The sequence below is a fragment of the Bufo gargarizans genome, chromosome 2 (assembly GCF_014858855.1).
Source record: "Bufo gargarizans isolate SCDJY-AF-19 chromosome 2, ASM1485885v1, whole genome shotgun sequence".
NCBI lineage: Eukaryota > Metazoa > Chordata > Amphibia > Anura > Bufonidae > Bufo > Bufo gargarizans.
In genome coordinates, this window is record NC_058081.1 from 517,865,218 (window position 1) to 517,884,839 (window position 19,622).

General features: G+C 43.7%; 1 protein-coding gene across 1 annotated transcript in view; it reads right to left on the minus strand.

The window, feature by feature from the left end:
- Positions 1-4,917: 4,917 nt before the first annotated feature.
- Positions 4,918-19,622, minus strand: part of LOC122926100 (cat eye syndrome critical region protein 2) — a 44,371-nt gene continuing 29,666 nt past the window's right edge. Inside the window, exons 12-18 of the mRNA XM_044277486.1 lie at positions 18,523-18,614; positions 18,184-18,310; positions 17,606-17,967; positions 15,379-15,504; positions 14,652-15,303; positions 5,094-6,210; positions 4,918-4,993 (exon numbers count right to left, since the gene is read on the minus strand). Of these exons, the coding sequence (XP_044133421.1) occupies positions 4,918-4,993; positions 5,094-6,210; positions 14,652-15,303; positions 15,379-15,504; positions 17,606-17,967; positions 18,184-18,310; positions 18,523-18,614 (2,552 nt within the window). The remainder of the gene's footprint in view (positions 4,994-5,093; positions 6,211-14,651; positions 15,304-15,378; positions 15,505-17,605; positions 17,968-18,183; positions 18,311-18,522; positions 18,615-19,622) is intronic.

Sequence of the window (19,622 nt, forward strand, 5' to 3'; positions counted from 1 at the left end):
TTTATTTTGGTGTCAGTTTGCATATTTCAATATTATAAACCTATACTTTGAAATCAAACTTACCGGTACTCTAGTTTTTTTTTGCAATTTTCCCCCAAATAAAACTAAAAAAACAGAAACCTTAATAATAAAAAAAAAAAAAAAAAAAAACACACCCTGGATGTCATGTAAAGAAATTAAATTGGTAGTTCAACAAATAAAAGTTAGGACCGTTAGACCACCATGCCCGCTAAGAAGGAACCTGGAGAACCAGGGGTACACAGAGTAGCTTAGGCCTGCCTTTGGTATTTAAAATGGCCAATAGTATTCTGTCCTAGAATGTGAGGAGGACTGGGTGCCATCACGTGAAGAGGGGAGTGAGGGGGCAGGGCCTCACTACACTCTACAACAGATGGAAATGCCCACCATATGCCACCATGGCGGAGCAGCCTGAAAGAAAGACTCACCAATAGCTCCAGCTACATCACCCCCCCCTTACTCTGCAAATGGAGGCTCACATTCTGGGACAGGTTGCTGGCGGCCATTTTAAATAATTCCCGGAGAAACACTTGAAATCCTTATGCAAATGAGCAGTTAAAGTACTTTTTCTCCAGAATGAAGTACTTTCTACTGAGCTATCTGTACAAGGCATAGTACACTGTTTAAATGGTTAATTTTCCTAGTGACAGGCTCCCTTTAAGGGCTCATTCACAAGCAAAATTGCCATTTTCTGAACCAATTAAAGTCTACAGGACCATCAGATAGGCTTTTTTTGCTTTGGAAATAATTACTTGCGAATTGTGGGGCTTAGCTTCGAGGGAATAGAGCAGGCATGGCCAACCTGCGGCTCTCCAGCTGTTGTAAACCTACAACTCCCACCATGCCCTGCTGTAGGATAATAGATGTAGGCAGTCTGGGCATGCTGGGAGTTGTAGTTTTGCAACAGATGGAGAGCCTCACGTTGGCCATACCCGGAATAGAGGTTGGGGTGCTCCTTACCACACCCTGCTGTGTATGTTAATTGTTTGACTGTTTTGTTACTGTATGGCAACTGTAAATTGAAAATGGATACTAGTGGGTTAATAAAAAGAAAATAAAAATGGGGCTTTATTTTATTTTCAAATAGCCAGTGATCAGCAGCCAACAAAAAATAGAATGTCCTTTCAAGGCTAGACTGACCCCCTTGAGATCAATTTTAATGGCCGTTTAAGGTAGTTTCACACTAATGTTAGCAGTCTTGGGCAGCAGCTCTCTGGATAACGCAATGCCCGCCGGCCTGATGGACTATAATGGGATTTGGCGGAAATCTGCACGCACCGGTTTTTATCCGGCTGAAGCCCGGCATATTTGCTTGATAGCAGCCGGATCTTCTCCGGGTCCCATTTATACTAAATGGGGTTAGCAGGCATTAAGGTAACATCTGGCTACACGGGAACCAGACAGCTCCGGCAGGCTATCATGCTGGAACAGCCCGTCAGAGAACAATAACGTAGATGTGAAAGAGGCCTTAGACAGGATTATGTACATTATGTAAAACCTGACATGATGTGGTGTCTGGGAGCATCAGGTCCTAGTGGTCTGGTGTGGGGCCATTATTTATTTTTGTGGGGCACTGTGGAGGCCATTCTTTATATTGTGGTGATGGACACTATGGGGCCCACTGGGTGTTCAGAGGCATTATGTATACTGAGGGCACTTCAGAGGTCGGGACTAAAAATCTATAAAATTCATCTGATTTTAATGGTCCTTTTTATTTCTGATAAAAAAGGATGCAAAATGGCCATTACACTGGGTTCACACCTGAGCGTTCTGAAAGGAGCGCTCTGTATGCGCGATTGTACCGGCGTTTACAATCGCGCATACAGAGACAAGCGAACGCCCATTGTCACGTGTTCCCAAAAGTCTATGTACGGGAACGCGCGACAAAACGTCCCAAAGAAGCTCAAGAACTTTTTTGAGCGTAGGGCGTTTTTCAGCGCGTTCAAACGCGCTGTAAAACGCTCAAGTGTGAACCAGGGTCATAGGGAAGCATTGGTTTTCATGTGTTGAGCGTTTTACAGCGCGTTTGAACGCGCTGTAAAACGCTCAGGTGTGAACCCAGTGTTAAAGCAGATCAACAGACAAAAAATGGATGCACACACTGGTACAAAATGGCCATGAAAAACTGACAGTTTCAGTTTCTAATGGCTTTTTTCCCCCTCTACCCTAGGTCTCAGGCAAACAACTGTAGTTTCACACCATATGATGTCTGTTCCTTGGCCACACACAAAAAAAAAAAAAAAGAATTATATAATGTCCTATTCTTGTCTGTTTTACGGACAAGAACAGGCATTTGGTACATTCTGCGGGACCTGCGGAAAAGAAAATACGGGATGCACACGGCCGGTATCTGCGTTTTCCGGATCCACGATTTGCGGACTGTGAAAACTGATACAGCCGTGTGCATGAGGACAGAAGGCTACATTCACATGACAGTGAAAAACGGATGTGTGATGGCCATTTTTAATGGCCATCAAACGACAATTTTAACAATGGTGGTCTATGGGGTTATTCATACGGCTATTTTTTTTTTTTGACAGCCAGTGACTAATGGGGACAGTTTTTAATGTCAGTTTCTCAAAAAAAAAAAAAAAAAAATAGTAGGTAAATGAGGGGCACTCCGTGTAAGGGAATACAAACAGCAAGTGAATAATGGCTAGATTTTATTAATCCTATAAACGCGCCAATGCATCAAACAATTGAAGCGGAATTGCACTGATCACAGACAATTTGAAGAAGAGGCTGTGGTTCTCAGCCAGCAGTTCAAAGAGAGGGAGTACCCAGATCAGATAGTGGAAAAAGCCTTGGTCAAAGTGAGAAATATGAATAGGCAGGACTTTTGTCCAGAAGTGCACACCCCCACCAGATGAGGTGTTAAGGATGATCCTACCCTACCACTCACAATAAATCGACAGGTAGGAAACATTGGTATCTCCTTTTAGATGACAAGACTATAGGGTCGTCTCTTACGAAAGATCCCAGAATTACTTTACACGAGAGCCACTACGTTGGCAGCAAAAGTAGCACCCACATTAAAAATGAATAGGAAGGGCCCGTCTGAAGGTCATAATTGGCTAGCGACTGGAGGCTTCCATAGATGTGGACGGTGTGGTAATTGTAAGGTGACGAAGTTTGCGAGGAAAACTACCAGTGTCACTTCGACTCAGAATTCGTTCAGGTTTGACATCAACGAATGTATGACCTGTGACTCGACTGATGTCATCTACCTACTACAATGTGGATGCCGCAAACAATATATAGGGAGGACGAAAAGGACACTAAAGAAAAGGGTGGCAGAACACTTGGCCAATATCAAAAAGGGCTACGTGTTACACTCTGTTTCAAAACATTTTTAAGATATACATAATTGTGATCCCTCGTCCTTGGTATTCTTTGCACTGGAGAGAGTAAAGAAACCTTGGAGAGGTGGCAATCATGTGGCCGCTATGTCCAGGCAGGAGTCCCGCCGTATTTTTGAATTTGAATCCCTGATCCCTAGGGGTCTGAATGCTGAATGGGAACTATTTGGATTCCTCTGAGGGATGGGGGGGCGAGCCAGGTGGTGATGCAGATCCAGAGTCGGGCTGTTTATCAGCACTCTGTTCCTTCCTCCCTGCCCGGCTCTCCTTCCCTTTTCAACTTATGCTAGGCTGTAGAAGATTTCTGGCAGGAATTTATGGTAAAATCTTGTCCAAGTGAAAGCAAACTCCCCTATATGCTGCTATCTGGACCCCCTAGGTGGAGGATTTTTAACATTTTTGAAAAAAACGCATCAAAAACACATGTAACCGCATGTGCGTTTCTTATAATTATCACATCCTGATTGTTATTTATATGTTTTTATTATTATTTTTGTTTACATGGTGTTATATTGCATATTGGAATACTCTATGGACTAATGATATAATACAGGAGCTGAAGGTGACTTTTGCTTTAAGAATATGGCTCCTATAGAGACAAAGGGCAATAGGATTCCATATCGGGTTTTCATGATGTTCCAATTAGATCAGTCCCACCCTATGGCTGGTCTCCTGGGAAGGTATAAAATGTTGCAAAGTGCTCACTGTCTTTACCACTGAGGAAGGGGTGTATACCCTGAAACTCGTCTGGGCCAGTTGGGACAGCGAGTCGTTCCCCAAGAAATCAAGATCTACGAGGAGGAAAAAAACATAATCGGGGTGACCTTGTCGCATCTGGAGCACTACCCTGTCTCGAATCAGAGGCTGTATCTTTAAAAAGGATCGATTGTCTTACTTACTTACTGTCCGACTATTCGAATTTACTGGAGGATTTAAAATCGGACAGTATAGAATACGATTTTTCTGACATAGTCAGATTGTTGATGTGATCCATTTGAAGCCTGATACAGGCTTGAGTTACGAATTTTCCAAGTGTATAAAGACCCGATGCGATTATTTCTATTGTGGGGACTGCTGATTATTCGCGTATACGAATTTGTGGACTTTCATGCTTGTCTGACGAATTTTTCTAAGGGCCCTTTTCCATTGGGTATTCATTTTATTTTATGCATTATATCATATTTTATGGATGTTTTTAACATAGTTATTGTTTGATGCATTGGCGTGTTTATAGGATTAATAAAATCTAGCCATTATTCACTTGCTGTTTGTATTCCCTTACACAGAGTGCCCCTCATTTACCTACCATTTTTTCTGATCTATTTGTGCGGTCTGGGTGGACCGAGAGGTGAGCACCCATATCTATTCGGTCTATAGGTTGAGTCACTGGTTTACACTAGTTTCTTCAGTTTCTCAAAAAAGCACCAGTGAATAAAACACTCGTTATTCTATTTTTACAGACTTTTTTCCACCGTTTGTGAATGTAGCCCAAGGGCTTCTTAGTAAACTAATATAAATAGGTAGCTGAACTGGCGGACATCTAGTGGTGCTTCTTTGTCACTGCATCTATACCAGGCCTTACATTGAAATATTTCCTACTATTCTCAAACTGTACGCTGAAGGTCACACAAACGTTTTATCAAGAAATAAATAAATATAATATTATTAATAATAAATTCTAAAAACCGAAAATTATTTGTGCAATATTGTACATACCCTTGCGGTCGGTACATGTCAGTAAACTGATGCATGCTGCCTTCCAACGTTGCAGCATGGAAGTGTCCCCTACTGTCAATATGTGGATAACCAGGGCCCACCTGAGGATGGCCATTGGTCTGTCTGGGGACAGGGTGACGATGCTGTTGTAAAGGCTGGTGCGGGTATCCTCGAGGGTGGTACTGGTGTTGGGGAGGGTAGTGTGACTGAGGCATCATATTGGATGGGAGTTGGAAGTTTGGATTTGCCCAGCCATGTTGCCGTCCATAAGCATATGAGCCACTCTGTCTCTTATGACTGTCTAAATCCAAGAACTGTTTGGGGCTCTCCGGACGGCTGGAGGGATCATCACTCTTTTCTGCCTTTTCCTCTGGACACTCAATGCTTTCTCCTGGCACAGCTCGTGGCTCTCCTTCTAGCAGAGGAGACATGAGAAGGCTTCGTAACTCTCCCATATTGGGTGTGTTGAGAGCCCTATCTGGTTGGTGGTAACCCCCTAAGTTCTGCGGGGCTTGAGGTCTATTGTGGTGCCAACGTTGGTACTCCTGAGGATAATAAGGAGGCCTCTGATAAGGCTGGTATGGAGGTTGCGTTTGTTGTGGCTGTGGATATAAGTAAGCTTCACCCTGATGAAGGTACCTGGGAAAATGGCCCAGGTGAGGTCGTAGGTGTCCATTTCCAAAACGTTGGATAGGGTGATGAGGTTTTGGAGGCTGACTAATGACTGGTGTGTGGCCAGCAGTTGGCATTACAGAGGCAAATTCATGTCTATGCCCTGGGTCAGCCATGTCTACTTGGGGTAATGGTTGAGGAACCACCTGGTGAATGACTGGCTGAGGTTCTGGCAGCTTGGAGACCTCTAGTGCATTTTCTGGTGTGCCCAATCCATTCTGAGGGCTCACACAATGATTTTGGCTGTTTCCAAGGCATATGCCAGACACTAAAGTCTCTGACTTATCCGCATTTGGAGCATCATTGGGTACGAGATTGCTCGGACTATCAGGGTTGACTTCAGTGGGAGGAGCTGGACTAGGACCTGAATTTGTTGGTGGCACAGGTAAGTCAAGGGGAGTTTGCTCCTGTGATGACACTGGTGGCACAGGAGATGCAGAAACTTCTAAAATTAAAGAACAGATGTTAGATGGATGAGACATCTCTATCGCCACAAAAATATAGTACACTCACACTACAGGGGAAATAACGTGTTAATGTATAATTCCATCCTACTGTATTCATATATAGTAGAACCTAAAAAATTCAAAGCTGTATGACCTACTTTCTACTGATCCAGAGTGTCACAACTGCATTCAATAATCTGCTGGTACAGTCACTGTGTACATAGAGTGCCTTGCAAAATTATTCACCCCCCTTGACTTTTTTCGTATTTTGTTACATTACAGCGTTAAGTTCAATGTTTGTTAATCAGAATTTTATGTGATGGATCAGAACACAATAGTCTAAGTTGGTGAAGTGAAATGAGAAAAAATTAATAAATAAAACTATTGGTTAGAAATAGAAAACAGAAAATTGGCATGTGCGTATGTATCCCCCCCCCCCCCCCCCCCTCTTGTTAGGAAGCCCATAAAAAGCTCTGGTGCAACTAATTACCTTCAGAAGTCTCATAATTAGTGAAATGATGTCACCTGTGTGCACATGATCTGTCATTACATATACACACCTTTTTTGAAAAGGCCCCAGAGGCTGAAACACCTAACCAAACACTGCCATGAAGACCAAGGAACTCTCCAAACAAGTAAGGGACAATGTTGTTGAGAAGTACAAGTCAGGGTTAGGTGATAAGAAAATATCCAAATTTTTGACGATCCCCAGGAGCACCATCAAATCTATCATAACCAAATGGAAAGAACATGGCACAACAGCAAACCTGCCAAGAGACGGTCGCCCACCAAAACCCACAGACCCGGCAAGTAGGGCGTTAATCAGAGAGGCAGCACAGAGACCCAAGGTAACCCTGGAGGAGCTGCAGTGTTCCACAGCAGAGACTGGAGTATCTGTACATAGGACGACAATAAGCCGTACGCTCCACAGAGTTGGGCTTTATGGCAGAGTGGCCAGAAGAAAGCCATTACTTTCAGCTGAAAACAAAAAGGCACATTGTGAGTTTGCAAAAAGGCATGTGGTAGACTCCCAAAATGTACGGAGGAAGGTGCTCTGGTCTGATGAGACTAAAATTAAACTTTTCAGCCATAGAAGAAAACACTATGTATGGAGCAAACCCAACATATCACATCACCCAAAGAACACCATCCCCACAGTGAAACATGGAGGTGGCAGTATCATGCTGTGGGGATGGGACTGGGAAACTGGTCAGAGTTGAGGGAAAGATGGATGGTGCTAAATACAGGGATATTCTTGAGCAAAACCTGCGTGATTTGAGGCTAGGACGGAGGTTCACCTTCCAGCAGGACAATGACCCCAAACACACGGCTAAAGCAACACCTGAGTGGTTCAAGGGGAAACATGTAAATGTGTTGGAATGGCCAAGTCAAAGCCCAGATCTCAATCCAATAGAAAATCTGTGGTCAGACTTAAAGGGTTTCTACCACTTAGGTGTCACATATTTAGCTGTCAGACACTAGCGATCCGCTAGTGTCTGCTCTGGCCAACCATCCTAATATAATTGCTTTTGGGGCGGTGGTTTGGCTAAAAAAAACTACTTTTATTAATATGCTAATGAGCCTCTAGGTGCTATGGGGGTGTCATTAGCACCTAGAGGCTCCGTCTACCTTCAGAAACTGCCGCCGCCCAGCGCGTCCCTCCAGCCCGCCCATCTCCTCCTGAATGCGATCCTCCTTGTGAGCGCCTGTATTCGGCGCATGCGCAGTAAATGTCTGACCGCTTCCCTGCTCAGACATCTCCACTGCGCCTGTTCCTCGGAGCACTATGGCGTCATCGCGCAGGCGCAGTGGAGATGTCTGAGCAAGGAAGCGGTCAGACATTCACTGCGCATGCGCAGAATACATACGATCGCATTCAGGAGGAGATGGGCGGACTGGAGGGACGCGCTCGGCGGCGGCAGTTTCTGAAGGTAGACGGAGCCTCTAGGTGCTAATGACGCCCCCATAGCACCTAGAGGCTCATTAGCATATTAATAAAAGTAGTTTTTTTAGCCAAACCACCGCCCCAAAAGCAATTATATTAGGATGGTTGGCCAGAACAGACACTAGCGGATCGCTAGTGTCTGACAGCTAAATATGTGACACCTAAGTGGTAGAAACCCTTTAAAGATTGCTGTTCACAAGTGCAAACCATCCAACTTGAAGGAGCTGGAGCAGTTTTGCAAGGAGGAATGGGCACAAATCCCAGTGGTAAGATGTGGCAAGCTCATAGAGACTTATCCAAAGCGACTTGGAGCTGTGATTGCCGCAAAAGGTGGCTCTACAAAGTACTGACTTTAGGGGGGGGGGGGGTGAATAGTTATGCACATTGACTTTTTCTGTTATTTTGTCCTATTTGTTGTTTGCTTCACAATTAAAAAAGAAAAAAAAAAAGAAAATCTTCAAAGTTGTCGGCATGTTCTGTAAATTAAATGATGCAAATCCTCAAACAATCCATGTTAATTCTAGGTTGTGAGGCACCAAAACACGAAAAAAGTCAAAGGGGGGAGGGGGGGGGAATACTTTTGCAAGGCACTGTATAATACTTATCCTGTATGGATCCCGAGTTACATCCTTTATTATACTCCAGAGCTGTACTCACTATCCTGTTGGTGGGGTCACTTTGTACATACAGACAGCTGATTTCATACACCTTAGCCACATTCATTAAAACTCAATTTCCACAATTCCTGAATGTAATCCTAGTGCACATTTCCTCTCTTAGGTCATCACTATTTCATGAATGTTCAGAAGAATATTGGAGACAATGAATTATTTCAGCTTTTATTTCTTTCATAATGTTGACAGTTACATACACATGGTTAGTACTGTATTTTGTAGCATCTATAAACTGTCTAACTTGGGTCAAACATTTTGGTTGATCTTCACAAATTTGTTGCTGGAACTTTGGCCCATTCCTCCTGACAGAACTGGTGAACTGAGTCATGTATGTAGGACTCCTTGCTCACGCATGCTTTTCCAGTTCTGTCCATACATATTCTGTGGGTCTGAGGTCAGTGCTTTGTGAGGGCCTAAAAAGGCATCTGTCAGCAGATTTATATCTATAAAACTGGCTGACCCGTTTCATGTGCGCTTGGCAGCTGAAGGCATCCGTGTTGGTCCCATGTTCCTATGTGCCCGACTTGCTGAGACAATTTTTTTTATATATGCAAATTAACCTCTAGGATCAACGGGGGCTTTACTGTTACACCTAGAGACTCTGCTCTCACTGCAACTGCAGTGCCCTGCACTTTGATTGACAGGACAGGAGGTGAAAACATCATGATCATGATGCTTGGCCCTGTCAATTAAAGTGTAGAGGGCACGACAGTTGCACAGAAGACTGAGCCTCTAAGTGTAAGAGCAAGGCTCATTTGCATATATTAAAACATAATTATTCTCAGTAATGCGGGCACATATGACCATGGGACCAACACAGATGCTTTCAGCTGCCAAGCGCACATGTAACAGGTCAGCCAGTGTCATAGGTACAAATCTGTTGACAGATGACATTTTGCCACACTTCTAAAAGTATGGTTGGGGTTAGGGGTGGGCGATAGACGATATGCAATTTAAATCATATAAATTTGGCCAACGATAGATATTTTGTTTATATCGCGGTAGAACATGGCATGCGCCGCTCTCGGCAAGCACCATGTTCTCCTGAGCCGGCACAGTGGAGAAGGAGGGAGTCCCTCCCTCCCCACTGTGTGCGCCGATGACCACCAATGAGAACAGACTAGGAGGAGGAGGGGAGGGACTGTGGCCACTGCGCCACCAATGAATAAAGTTAATATGCCTGAATACAAACGTAGCCTGCATGTGCCGGCCATATCCCAAACCTGGCCTCCATTACAGTGCACCGTGATCCGCCGCAATTAACGCCTCAGGTCCTGAGGGGTTAATTGTGGCGGATCACGCCGTGCAGTAATAGAGGCCAGGTATGGGATATGGCCGGCACATGCAGGCTACGTTTGTATTCAGGCATATTAACTATATTCATTGGTGGCGCAGTGGCCACAGCCCCTCCCTTCTACTCCCCCTCTTCTAAGTATTATATTAATTGCGGGCCCCCCTCCACACAAATCATTGGAGGCAGTGGCCCCAGGGTGGCAGCTTCTGATCAGAGCCCCAGCAGTGTAATTGCTACTCAAGCCCTGGTGGCCATAGTCAGCTCCCTGTTGCTGTGTGCACTATGCACAGGGCAGCAGGGAGAGTGCGAGATCCTATTCACCCTAATAGAGCTCTATTAGGGTGAATAGGACAAGGGTTCTAGCTCCTAAGGAGGCTAATAGTTATTAAATAAAAAAAAGTTAAAAAAAAAAAAAAAAAAGTTTAACCCCCCGAAATATAGAATATATTGCAATATAAATCGCATATCACACATTCTAAAATTATATCGCAATATAGAGATTTTAGGCCATATCGCTGGGTCGTTATCCATTTGGAAGATCCATTTGCACCCAAGGTTTAAAGTGTACCCAATTTCATTCCAAATGGCATTTGCTAAACATTGGCCAAGCCATTCTAACTTGTGAAGTTTCCATTTCCCATGTTCTAATCCAGGTTGGGCGCCATTTCTGTCAGCATGAACAGTAGCTATCCTGTTGCTCTTAATTTAACTGTATCCTCATTTCCTGCCTCGGGAGTGCCCGTGTTCTTCTGTGACTTTGGGACTGTACGGAAACTGCAAAAGCAGGTGGACTGAAATTTTGGCAGAATCAAGGAACACACATGCAACAGGCAGAAACAGTATGTGGATTTCTCCTGACAACACATACAGGTAGTATTCTGTATGGCTGCAGCACAGGAAAGGTCAGTTTCCTACGTTATAAGAAAAGCAAGTGCAATGTATTAGGAAAAAGATGATTTACAGGGAAAAGTGGTTATAAGGCCTGATTTTTCATTTCCTGGCTGATGCCTTGAGATGTTGCTTCAATATCTCCATGCAGATTTCCTCTCTCATAATGTCATCTACTTTGTGAAGTGCACCAGTCCCTCCTGCAACAAAGCACCCCCCACAACATGATGCTTATGCTTCACAGTTGGGATGGTGCTCTCTGGGTTGCAAACCTCCCACAAATAAGGTTGGTCATTAGCGCCAAACAGTTCAATGTTTTGCTTCATTGGACCAGAGAACATTTCTCCAAAAAGTAAGAGCTATGGCCCCCTGTGCAGTTGCAAACTGCTAGTTTTGCTGAGTGGCCTTTTAGGACAATATAGGGCACATTTTACCATGGTTATAGATACTTTTGTACCGGTTTCCTCCAGCATCTTCACAAGATCATTTGCTGTTGTTTCTAAATAGATTTGTATTCATTGCACCAAAAAAACTTTCATCTCTAGGAGACATAACGCGTCTCCTTCTTGAATGGTTCCATGGTGGTTAAACTTATATATTACTCGAACAGATTAAGGTGGTACCTTCAGGCGTTTGGAAATTTCTTCCAAGGATGTACCAGACTTATGGAGGTCCACTCAGGTCTTGGCTAATATTCCTTTTGATTTTCCCATGATGTCAAGAATGAGGCAGGTAGGCATTGAAATGCTGCCACAGGTACACCTCCAATTAACTCAAAGGATGTCCGTTATCCTATCAGAAGCTTCTATAGTCATGACGTTATTTTCTGGAATTTTACAAACTATTTAAAAGGCACAGTCAACTTGTATGTAAACTTCTGAGCCACTGGGAATGTGGTTAAAGGATAACTGTCACACTTGGACCCCAATTTCAATTTTCATATATGTAGTTACTAATAACATGATATTCCAGAATCAGTTACTATTAGACTGACTTACCCCATATTTAATAAGATTCAGCCCTTAGTCTGCATAAAACTGCAATCTCACTAATCAGTTAAGATGGCCACCACTGCCCTCACCCTGAGGCTAATCCCGCCTGCCCTCACTAGCCGGTAACAATAGCCCCCCAAGAGTGTCAGTAACCACAGCCCCCCCCCCCCCCTAAAGGGTTAAACTCCTGCAGCACAAAGGGGTCCTCTTACCACACGTTGCTTTCAATTATACACTGAGCAGACGGCAGATCTCCCTTCCCTGGTCTGCGCTGCTTCCACTCTGCCTTGTGCAGCTCTGCTGAGTGAGGGAGCGTCTGCCAAGCGCAGGGACAGGGAGAAGTGCACACAGCCCAGGCACTGGTATCAGCTGCTGGGGAGGACCTGGCTTTAATCATTTACTTACAGTCCCTGGCTGTCAGCAATGTGACCTTGCAAGCAGCGTGCTTCTGCATCCTCCGTCCTTCAACATATAGACGGACCTGCCTAGCAACCCTATTTTAAGCAGAGGTAAAAGTAGGCAGTACAGGGAACAAAACTGTGGAATTAGGGGTAATTGAATAGACAGTGAAAAGTTTAAATGGGGCCACCAAGGTGATATTAATCACCACAATCCAATACAAAAAATAAAATAAAAAAATATATATTATAACCGTTATACTTTAAAAGAAATAAAAGCTGAAATAATTGTCTCCAGTATTATTCTGGCATTTCACATTTTTTAAATATAGCAGTGATCCTAACTGAAATGAGAGGGAACCTGCACTAGAACTAAATAATTAGCAATTGGAAATACAGAGTTTTAATAAATGCAACAAAGGATCTTAGACTTTAAATTGTGCATTACTTATCCTGTATTCATCCCAAGTTACATCCTGTATTATACTCCAGAGGTGCACTCAATATTCTGCTTGTGGAATCACTGTATACATACATTACTTATCCTGTACTGAGCCCGATATACTGTAAATATGACCATCCCCAGTAGGCAGATCACCAAGACAAGCCCTATGGAGGCCCTGCAAAAACAGAGAAATGTCATCTCTGGATTATAATACAGGATTCATACAGGAAAAGTAATGTTATGTATGTACACAGTGAGTGACTTCACCAGCAGAATAGTGAGAGCAGCTCTGAAGAATAATAATTTTAATAGCTATATGTAAACTTTAGTCTCCACTGTATCACCGGCTGATTTCCTAATAAAATGAAGTTTAAATGGTACAGATACAATTTCTAAGAAACAATATCCTGATATTGCACATACATCTCTCTCATATATATATATATATATATATATATATATATATATATATATATATATATATATATATATATATATATATATATATATATATATATATATATATACACACATATACACATACACACACATATACACATACCTCAAGATACAATGGCCTCAGGATACAATATTTTCAACTTAGAATGGTCTTTCCTGGGGCACAGCAAATTGAAACTACTCCACAAACAATGACTCAGATTATTATAAAAAAATTTAAACACTTGTTTTGGTTGTCTAGTAGATCCTCTTTACAGTACAGAGCAGTACTACATGGTCTGTGCTAAGGGCTCTTTCACACCTGCGTTATTGTCTTCCGGCATAGAGTTCCGTCGTCGGGGCTCTATGCCGGAAGAATCCTGATCAGGATTATCCCCATGCATTCTGAATGGAGAGAAATCCGTTCAGGATGCATCAGGATGTCTTCAGTTCTGGAACGGAACGTTTTTTGGCCGGAGAAAATACCACAGCATGCTGCGCTTTTTGCTCCGGCCAAAAATCCTGAACACTTGACGCAAGGCCGGATCCAGAATTAATGCCCATTGAAAGGCATTGATCCAGATCCGGCCTTAAGCTAAACGTCGTTTCGGCGCATTGCCGGATCCGACGTTTAGCTTTTTCTCAATGGTTACCATGGCTGCCGGGACGCTAAAGTCCTGGCAGCCATGGTAAAGTAGCGCGGAGCGGGGGAGCAGCATACTTGCCGTCCGTGCGGCTCCCGGGGCGCTCCAGAGTGACGTCAGGGCGCCCCAGGCGCATGGATGACGTGATCGCATGGCACGTCATCCATGTGCATGGGGCGCTCTGACGTCACTCTGGAGCGCCCCGGAAGCCGTGCGGACTGTAAGTATACCGCTCCCCCGCTCCTACTATGGCAACCAGGACTTTAATAGCGTCCTGGGTGCCATAGTAACACTGAAAGCATTTTGAAGACGGATCAGTCTTCAAATGCTTTCAGTACACTTGCGTTTTTCCGGATCCGGCGTGTAATTCCGGCAAGTGGAGTACACGCCGGATCCGGACAACGCAAGTGTGAAAGAGGCCTAAGATGTACTGCTCATTTGAGGTCAGGGAAGGGCAGCTCCATTTAAATTTTCTGGTACGTGTGTACTATGGAGGACCCTGAAGAAGCTTCTGTAAGATTTACAGCATCAAGAACTCGTTTTATCTGTCTTTGTTATCTTAGTTTCTTAAATCCTCATTTTCTCTCATCATGGGATGACATTTGGGGACTTTGGACCCAATTACTAGTTTTCCATATTGTTATGGACTCAAGTTACAATAGTTTCTTATTATACAATTATTGTCCTGGTACCACTAATAGATAGATAGGATAGTTCATTACCTTTAGCATCTGTTGCTTGGTCAGTTAGTCTGTCAGGATTAGGGGAAACATCTATTCCATCATTTCCATCAAGTATTTCACTGTGCTGCACTGGAGAGGGAGATGGCCGAGATGGCTCAGGAATAGGAGAAACTTGGGATGGGTAAGGTGTCGAAGGTGGTTGATCAGTGTATGGAGTTGAGGGTGGCTGGGAAGGGTACGGAGCTGCGAGTGGTTGAGATGTGTAACCTGATGAAGGGAGACAGATAAAGGACGACAGCCTTTGCATTTCAATCATCTCAGGACTGTCCATCATGGAATTCCCAGAAGAACCAAGAGAATTTTTAACATTGGAGTCGTGTCCTGGGGCTCTTAATCGAGGGTCAAATAGCTGGGAATAATGTGGAGGCCCTCCTATTGGACCTTTGTTCTGGTGGCCATTTCCATTCCACATAGCTGGTTTAAGTCCATATCTATAAGGTGGATGAGTGAGGTCAGGTGCAGAGGGTCTGATGGGTGGAATATACGCAGTAGGACAGTTAATTTGTGGATGCTTGGCCCCTTCTTGAACAGATGCCTTCACTGAAGGCACAAGTTCAGAACCACTGGGTGCTCGTTGAGCTCTGCAATCCGTAGGTTTATTATCACGCATTTCAGGAGTGTGAGGAACGGCCTACAACAGAAGGAGGAGTTAAACGGTGGACACTGGATACTGGAAGACATCACGCTAATTATACACATTTATTACCTGAGCCTCATGAGTCTGAACAACATGAATAGGATCACCTGGGAGCGGTTCTGGAAATCTCAAGGGTCCATAGCAAAGGCTGGTGTTTGAACCCCTAAGAAGAGCATGCATCCCTGGTGCAGACAGCTAAATAAAACACAAACATGCAAAGTATAGGAATTATATCACAAGAACCACTCCAGCCAAACATGGAGATTTTAATTTATCACTGGTGTGCACACATCACAAAACTAGAGTATTATTATAAACGTTCCTGCCCATAGGAGACAATTACCAGATCTGCTCCTGTGGACAAGAACATAATCCCTATAACACTTGTATAATTTGCCACAGGGATTATTATAGAGAATATATTTTTGCAAATAGGGTAAATATTATCATAGTTAAATTCTTGTACACAGGGGCATATATAGAAAAAAGGGCCCACAGAAAAATTCAGAATGGGTCCTGCAAACATGTCTGTAAATGGAGCATAGTTGGACCTGACACTGTTTTTCTGTCACTTTTCTTAGGTACTCTTTATGCATAGAGATTTTTTATGGCTTAATTTTTTGGTGACATTGGCCACGGGCCCAAAAGGCGCACCTAAAGAGTAAAAAGTACCTCAGCAATGCTTTGGTTGTAGGGCATTTTAGATTTCCCAATTAACTTTAAGGTAACATCTGGCAGCAGCTGTATTTTAAAAAAACAAAAACACTGGGGAAAAAATGTGCCGCAAAAATTTGCCTTTTTTGTTAAAAAAATAAATAAAAAGTTATGTGGTAAACCACTGTTATAATGAACAGCTATTGTTAACACTGACACAGTCATGTCAGAAAAAGTATGGTATTTTTCTATGTATTTATGCTATAAATTGGTCATAAATACACTGCGTACACCTAGTGGCAACTGCAGGTAATTCACTTGCTAGTCATTAAAAGGCTCTCTCTGCTTTTGCTACATTGATGATCTATCCTCAGGATAAGTTATCAACATCAGACTGGCGGAGGGCCGACTACCAGCTCCCCCCTATTTAGGTGAATTGAACAAATATGCTGTAATTACACCTGCTCGTTGCTGCAGGATCATACGAGCGCTGCCTTCTCTTCAAACACCTGATTGTCGGGGGTGCCCGGAGTTGGGCCGCCTGATCTCATATTGATGACCAACCCCAAGGATCATCAAGTCATCAATAAAGCAAAAAAGTGGACAACTCCTTTAGGCCTCATGAGCATAGCCGTATTGAGTCCTGCAATATGCGGCCACCAGCCATGTGCTCCCCGCATCACGGATGTGGACCCATTCTTCAATGGGGCCGCAATCCGGAGCTGTGGTGCGGAACAGAGGCACGGAACCCCACGGAGTGCTTCTGTACGTGCCTCCGCACCGCAAATGTTCTATTTTTTTGCGGTGAGGACGGTTCACGGACACATGCAAGTTGCATGGGTCTCGATCTGTCCCGGCCGCCGCACGGATGTTGTCCACGCGTGGTGGACCGCAAATTCCGGTCCCCAATGCACGGAACAGCCGCACAACGGCCGTGTGCATAAAGCCTTAACCAGTGAAAGCAGCTCCGTGCCGGGACTCCTTTCCACCACAAGCCCTGTTGCAGTTGCATGGTTTGCCATCAATGCTAGTACATAGGAGGCAGTATTATAGTAGTTATATCCTTGTACATAGGAGACAGTATTATAGTAGTTATATTCCTGTACATAGGAGGCGGAATTATAGTGGTTCTATTCTTGGACATATTAACAGTGTAAGGCCTCATGCACACGACCGTTGTTGTGTTCCATTCCACAAAACGGGGTTCCGTTGTTCCGTGATCAGTTTCAGTTTTTGTTTCCATGTGTGTCTTCCTTTATTTTTGGAGCACCACCAGACATTAATGAAAGTAAAAAAAAAAAGTCTAAGACAGGTTTGCCATGCAAATGATAGGAAAAAAAAAAACGGACACGGACGTCAATCTTGTGTGCCTCCGAGTTTTTTAACGGTCACATTGACTTCAATGGGTCAGCAAACCGTTTTCCGTGAAAATAATAGGACAGGTTATATATTTTTTGGACGGACTGGAACCACGGATCACTGACGCGGATGGCAAACTGTGCATTAGCCGAGTTTTCAACTGACCCATTGAAAGTCAATGGGTCTGCAGAAAATCACGAAAAATGGCACAACGGATGCGGAATAAAACAACGGTCGTGTGCATGAGGCCTTAGGTGCATAAATTAGTGTGAAATTCTCTTACCCTTTCCCCTGGGTGGAAGTTGTTCCTAGGCATGCTTCCAAACTGAAGTGGCTGGGTGCATGGTTGTCCTTTGGGCACTCTAGTCACAGCCGGGTGGAGTCTATCTTCTCCATCCTCACTGGGTGATGACTGGTGAATCATACTGCTCTCTGAACTCTGCCGCTTTCTGCCCCCCTCATCTTTACTTTTTCTCCAGCCCCCAGTCCTGGAGCGTCTCCCTTGGCTCCGCCTCTTCAGGGGCTTCTCTTTGTCATCTGAGCAGATCCAGGTCTCTCCATCAGAATCTGCATCATCATCTGGGAGATGCTTAAGTAAAGCCTTTTTAAAGCAGCGCTCCAAACTCTCAGCCATCTCTGTGTATTCTGCAATGAGCATGTCAGTATCAGAAATACTACTACTACTACTACTACTAATAATAATAAAAATAATGATTATAAGAATGATATTAAAAATAATAAAATAAAAATTTAGAGATGAGCAAAATGTACCCTTCCATAATAGGGGATATTTGAAATAGCTGGTTACATAAACTGCAAAAAAAAAAAAAAAATATATATACTACTAGTATTTCAACTCACCACTATTTGGTCCATTGTACTTGACACAGTTTTTAAAAATAGTTTTGATGTCCTTGACGAACTGGTCCTTCGTAAGGTAATACCCAGAACAGAGCCGCTGTTCCACTTTGGAAATATCCATAGGACACTGGAGAATAAAACAGGTAAGTTAAAGTAATGGAGGGTTTCCCTCAAATCATGGTTTGTGGATGGGGTGTAGGAGGTCTTATGTAAAGGCTCTAGATGGGGAACCTACAATAGGTCATTTACCTGCTGTCATGATTACTAATGAAAAAGGAACAGAATATAACTGATAACAGAATAAAAGCTGTCTAGAACAAGAATGCACTGGTGACTTACGGTGATTATATCATAATAATTGGGAGCATAGGACTCATCCACCGGCTCCAGAAAGGGCCAGGAATCCTTATGAGCCTTCACTGCATCAAGAACTGGAGGAAGAAAAGAGGTGTTAAAGAGATGTTCTAGAGCAGGCATGCTCAACCTGCGGCCCTCCAGCTGTTGCAAAACTACAACTCCCAGCATGCCCGAACAGCCTACAGCTATCAGTCTACAGCAGGGAATTGTGGGAGTTGTAGTTTTACAACAGCTGGGAGGGCCGCAGGTTGAGCATGCCTGTTCTAGAGCATAATGCAAAAAAAATACCAGTTATGAATCAAGGGAAACAGACCAAGTTCACATATCCTGTATTTCTCAGATTTTTGGGTTGAAATTCACATAGCCATTCTGCACAAAATTGGAAGTGAATGGAGCTTTGTTCACACTGTGTACATGTTGCAGATTTTTTTTTAAATGAACGCAATGGAGTTTGAAAATCTGCATCTAAAGCAGCACAATGACCGTAGATTTTCTTGTCGATCTGAGGGGAACACATAATGGCATCTAGGGTTGTCACGATACCAACATTTTGATTTGATTTCAATACCATAAAAGAAGTATTGCGATACTCGATACCATGCGGAACAAAATAAACAAAAAAGTTGTGTGCATTCTATGGAACATCCGGTCCGGCCCATAATAAAATAGTCGTATCCTATTTATTTATTTTTTTGGGTAACTAAAAAATGTCGAATCATGGAAGACTTCAGTAGTGTCCTGGCTGCCATGGTAACCGATCGGAGGCCTGCGCTCTCACTGCTAGGGCTCCGATCGGAAGCTGCCACTGCACCTCCAATAAAAGGGGGGGGGGGGGGGGGACCCTGTCACCAATCACTTTAATACTGGGGGATTTGGGGGGGGGGGGGGGCGCACAGCACCACCAATAATAATACTGGGGTAGAAAGGGGGGGGGGGGGGGGCACTGTGCCACCAATGAACATAATTAACCAATTAAATTAAGTGTAGGCCGCAGGTGCCGGTATCGCATACCCGGCCTCTATGACAGAGCGCTGCGATCACAGTCAATTAACCCCTCAGGTGCGGCAGGGGTTCATTTCTGC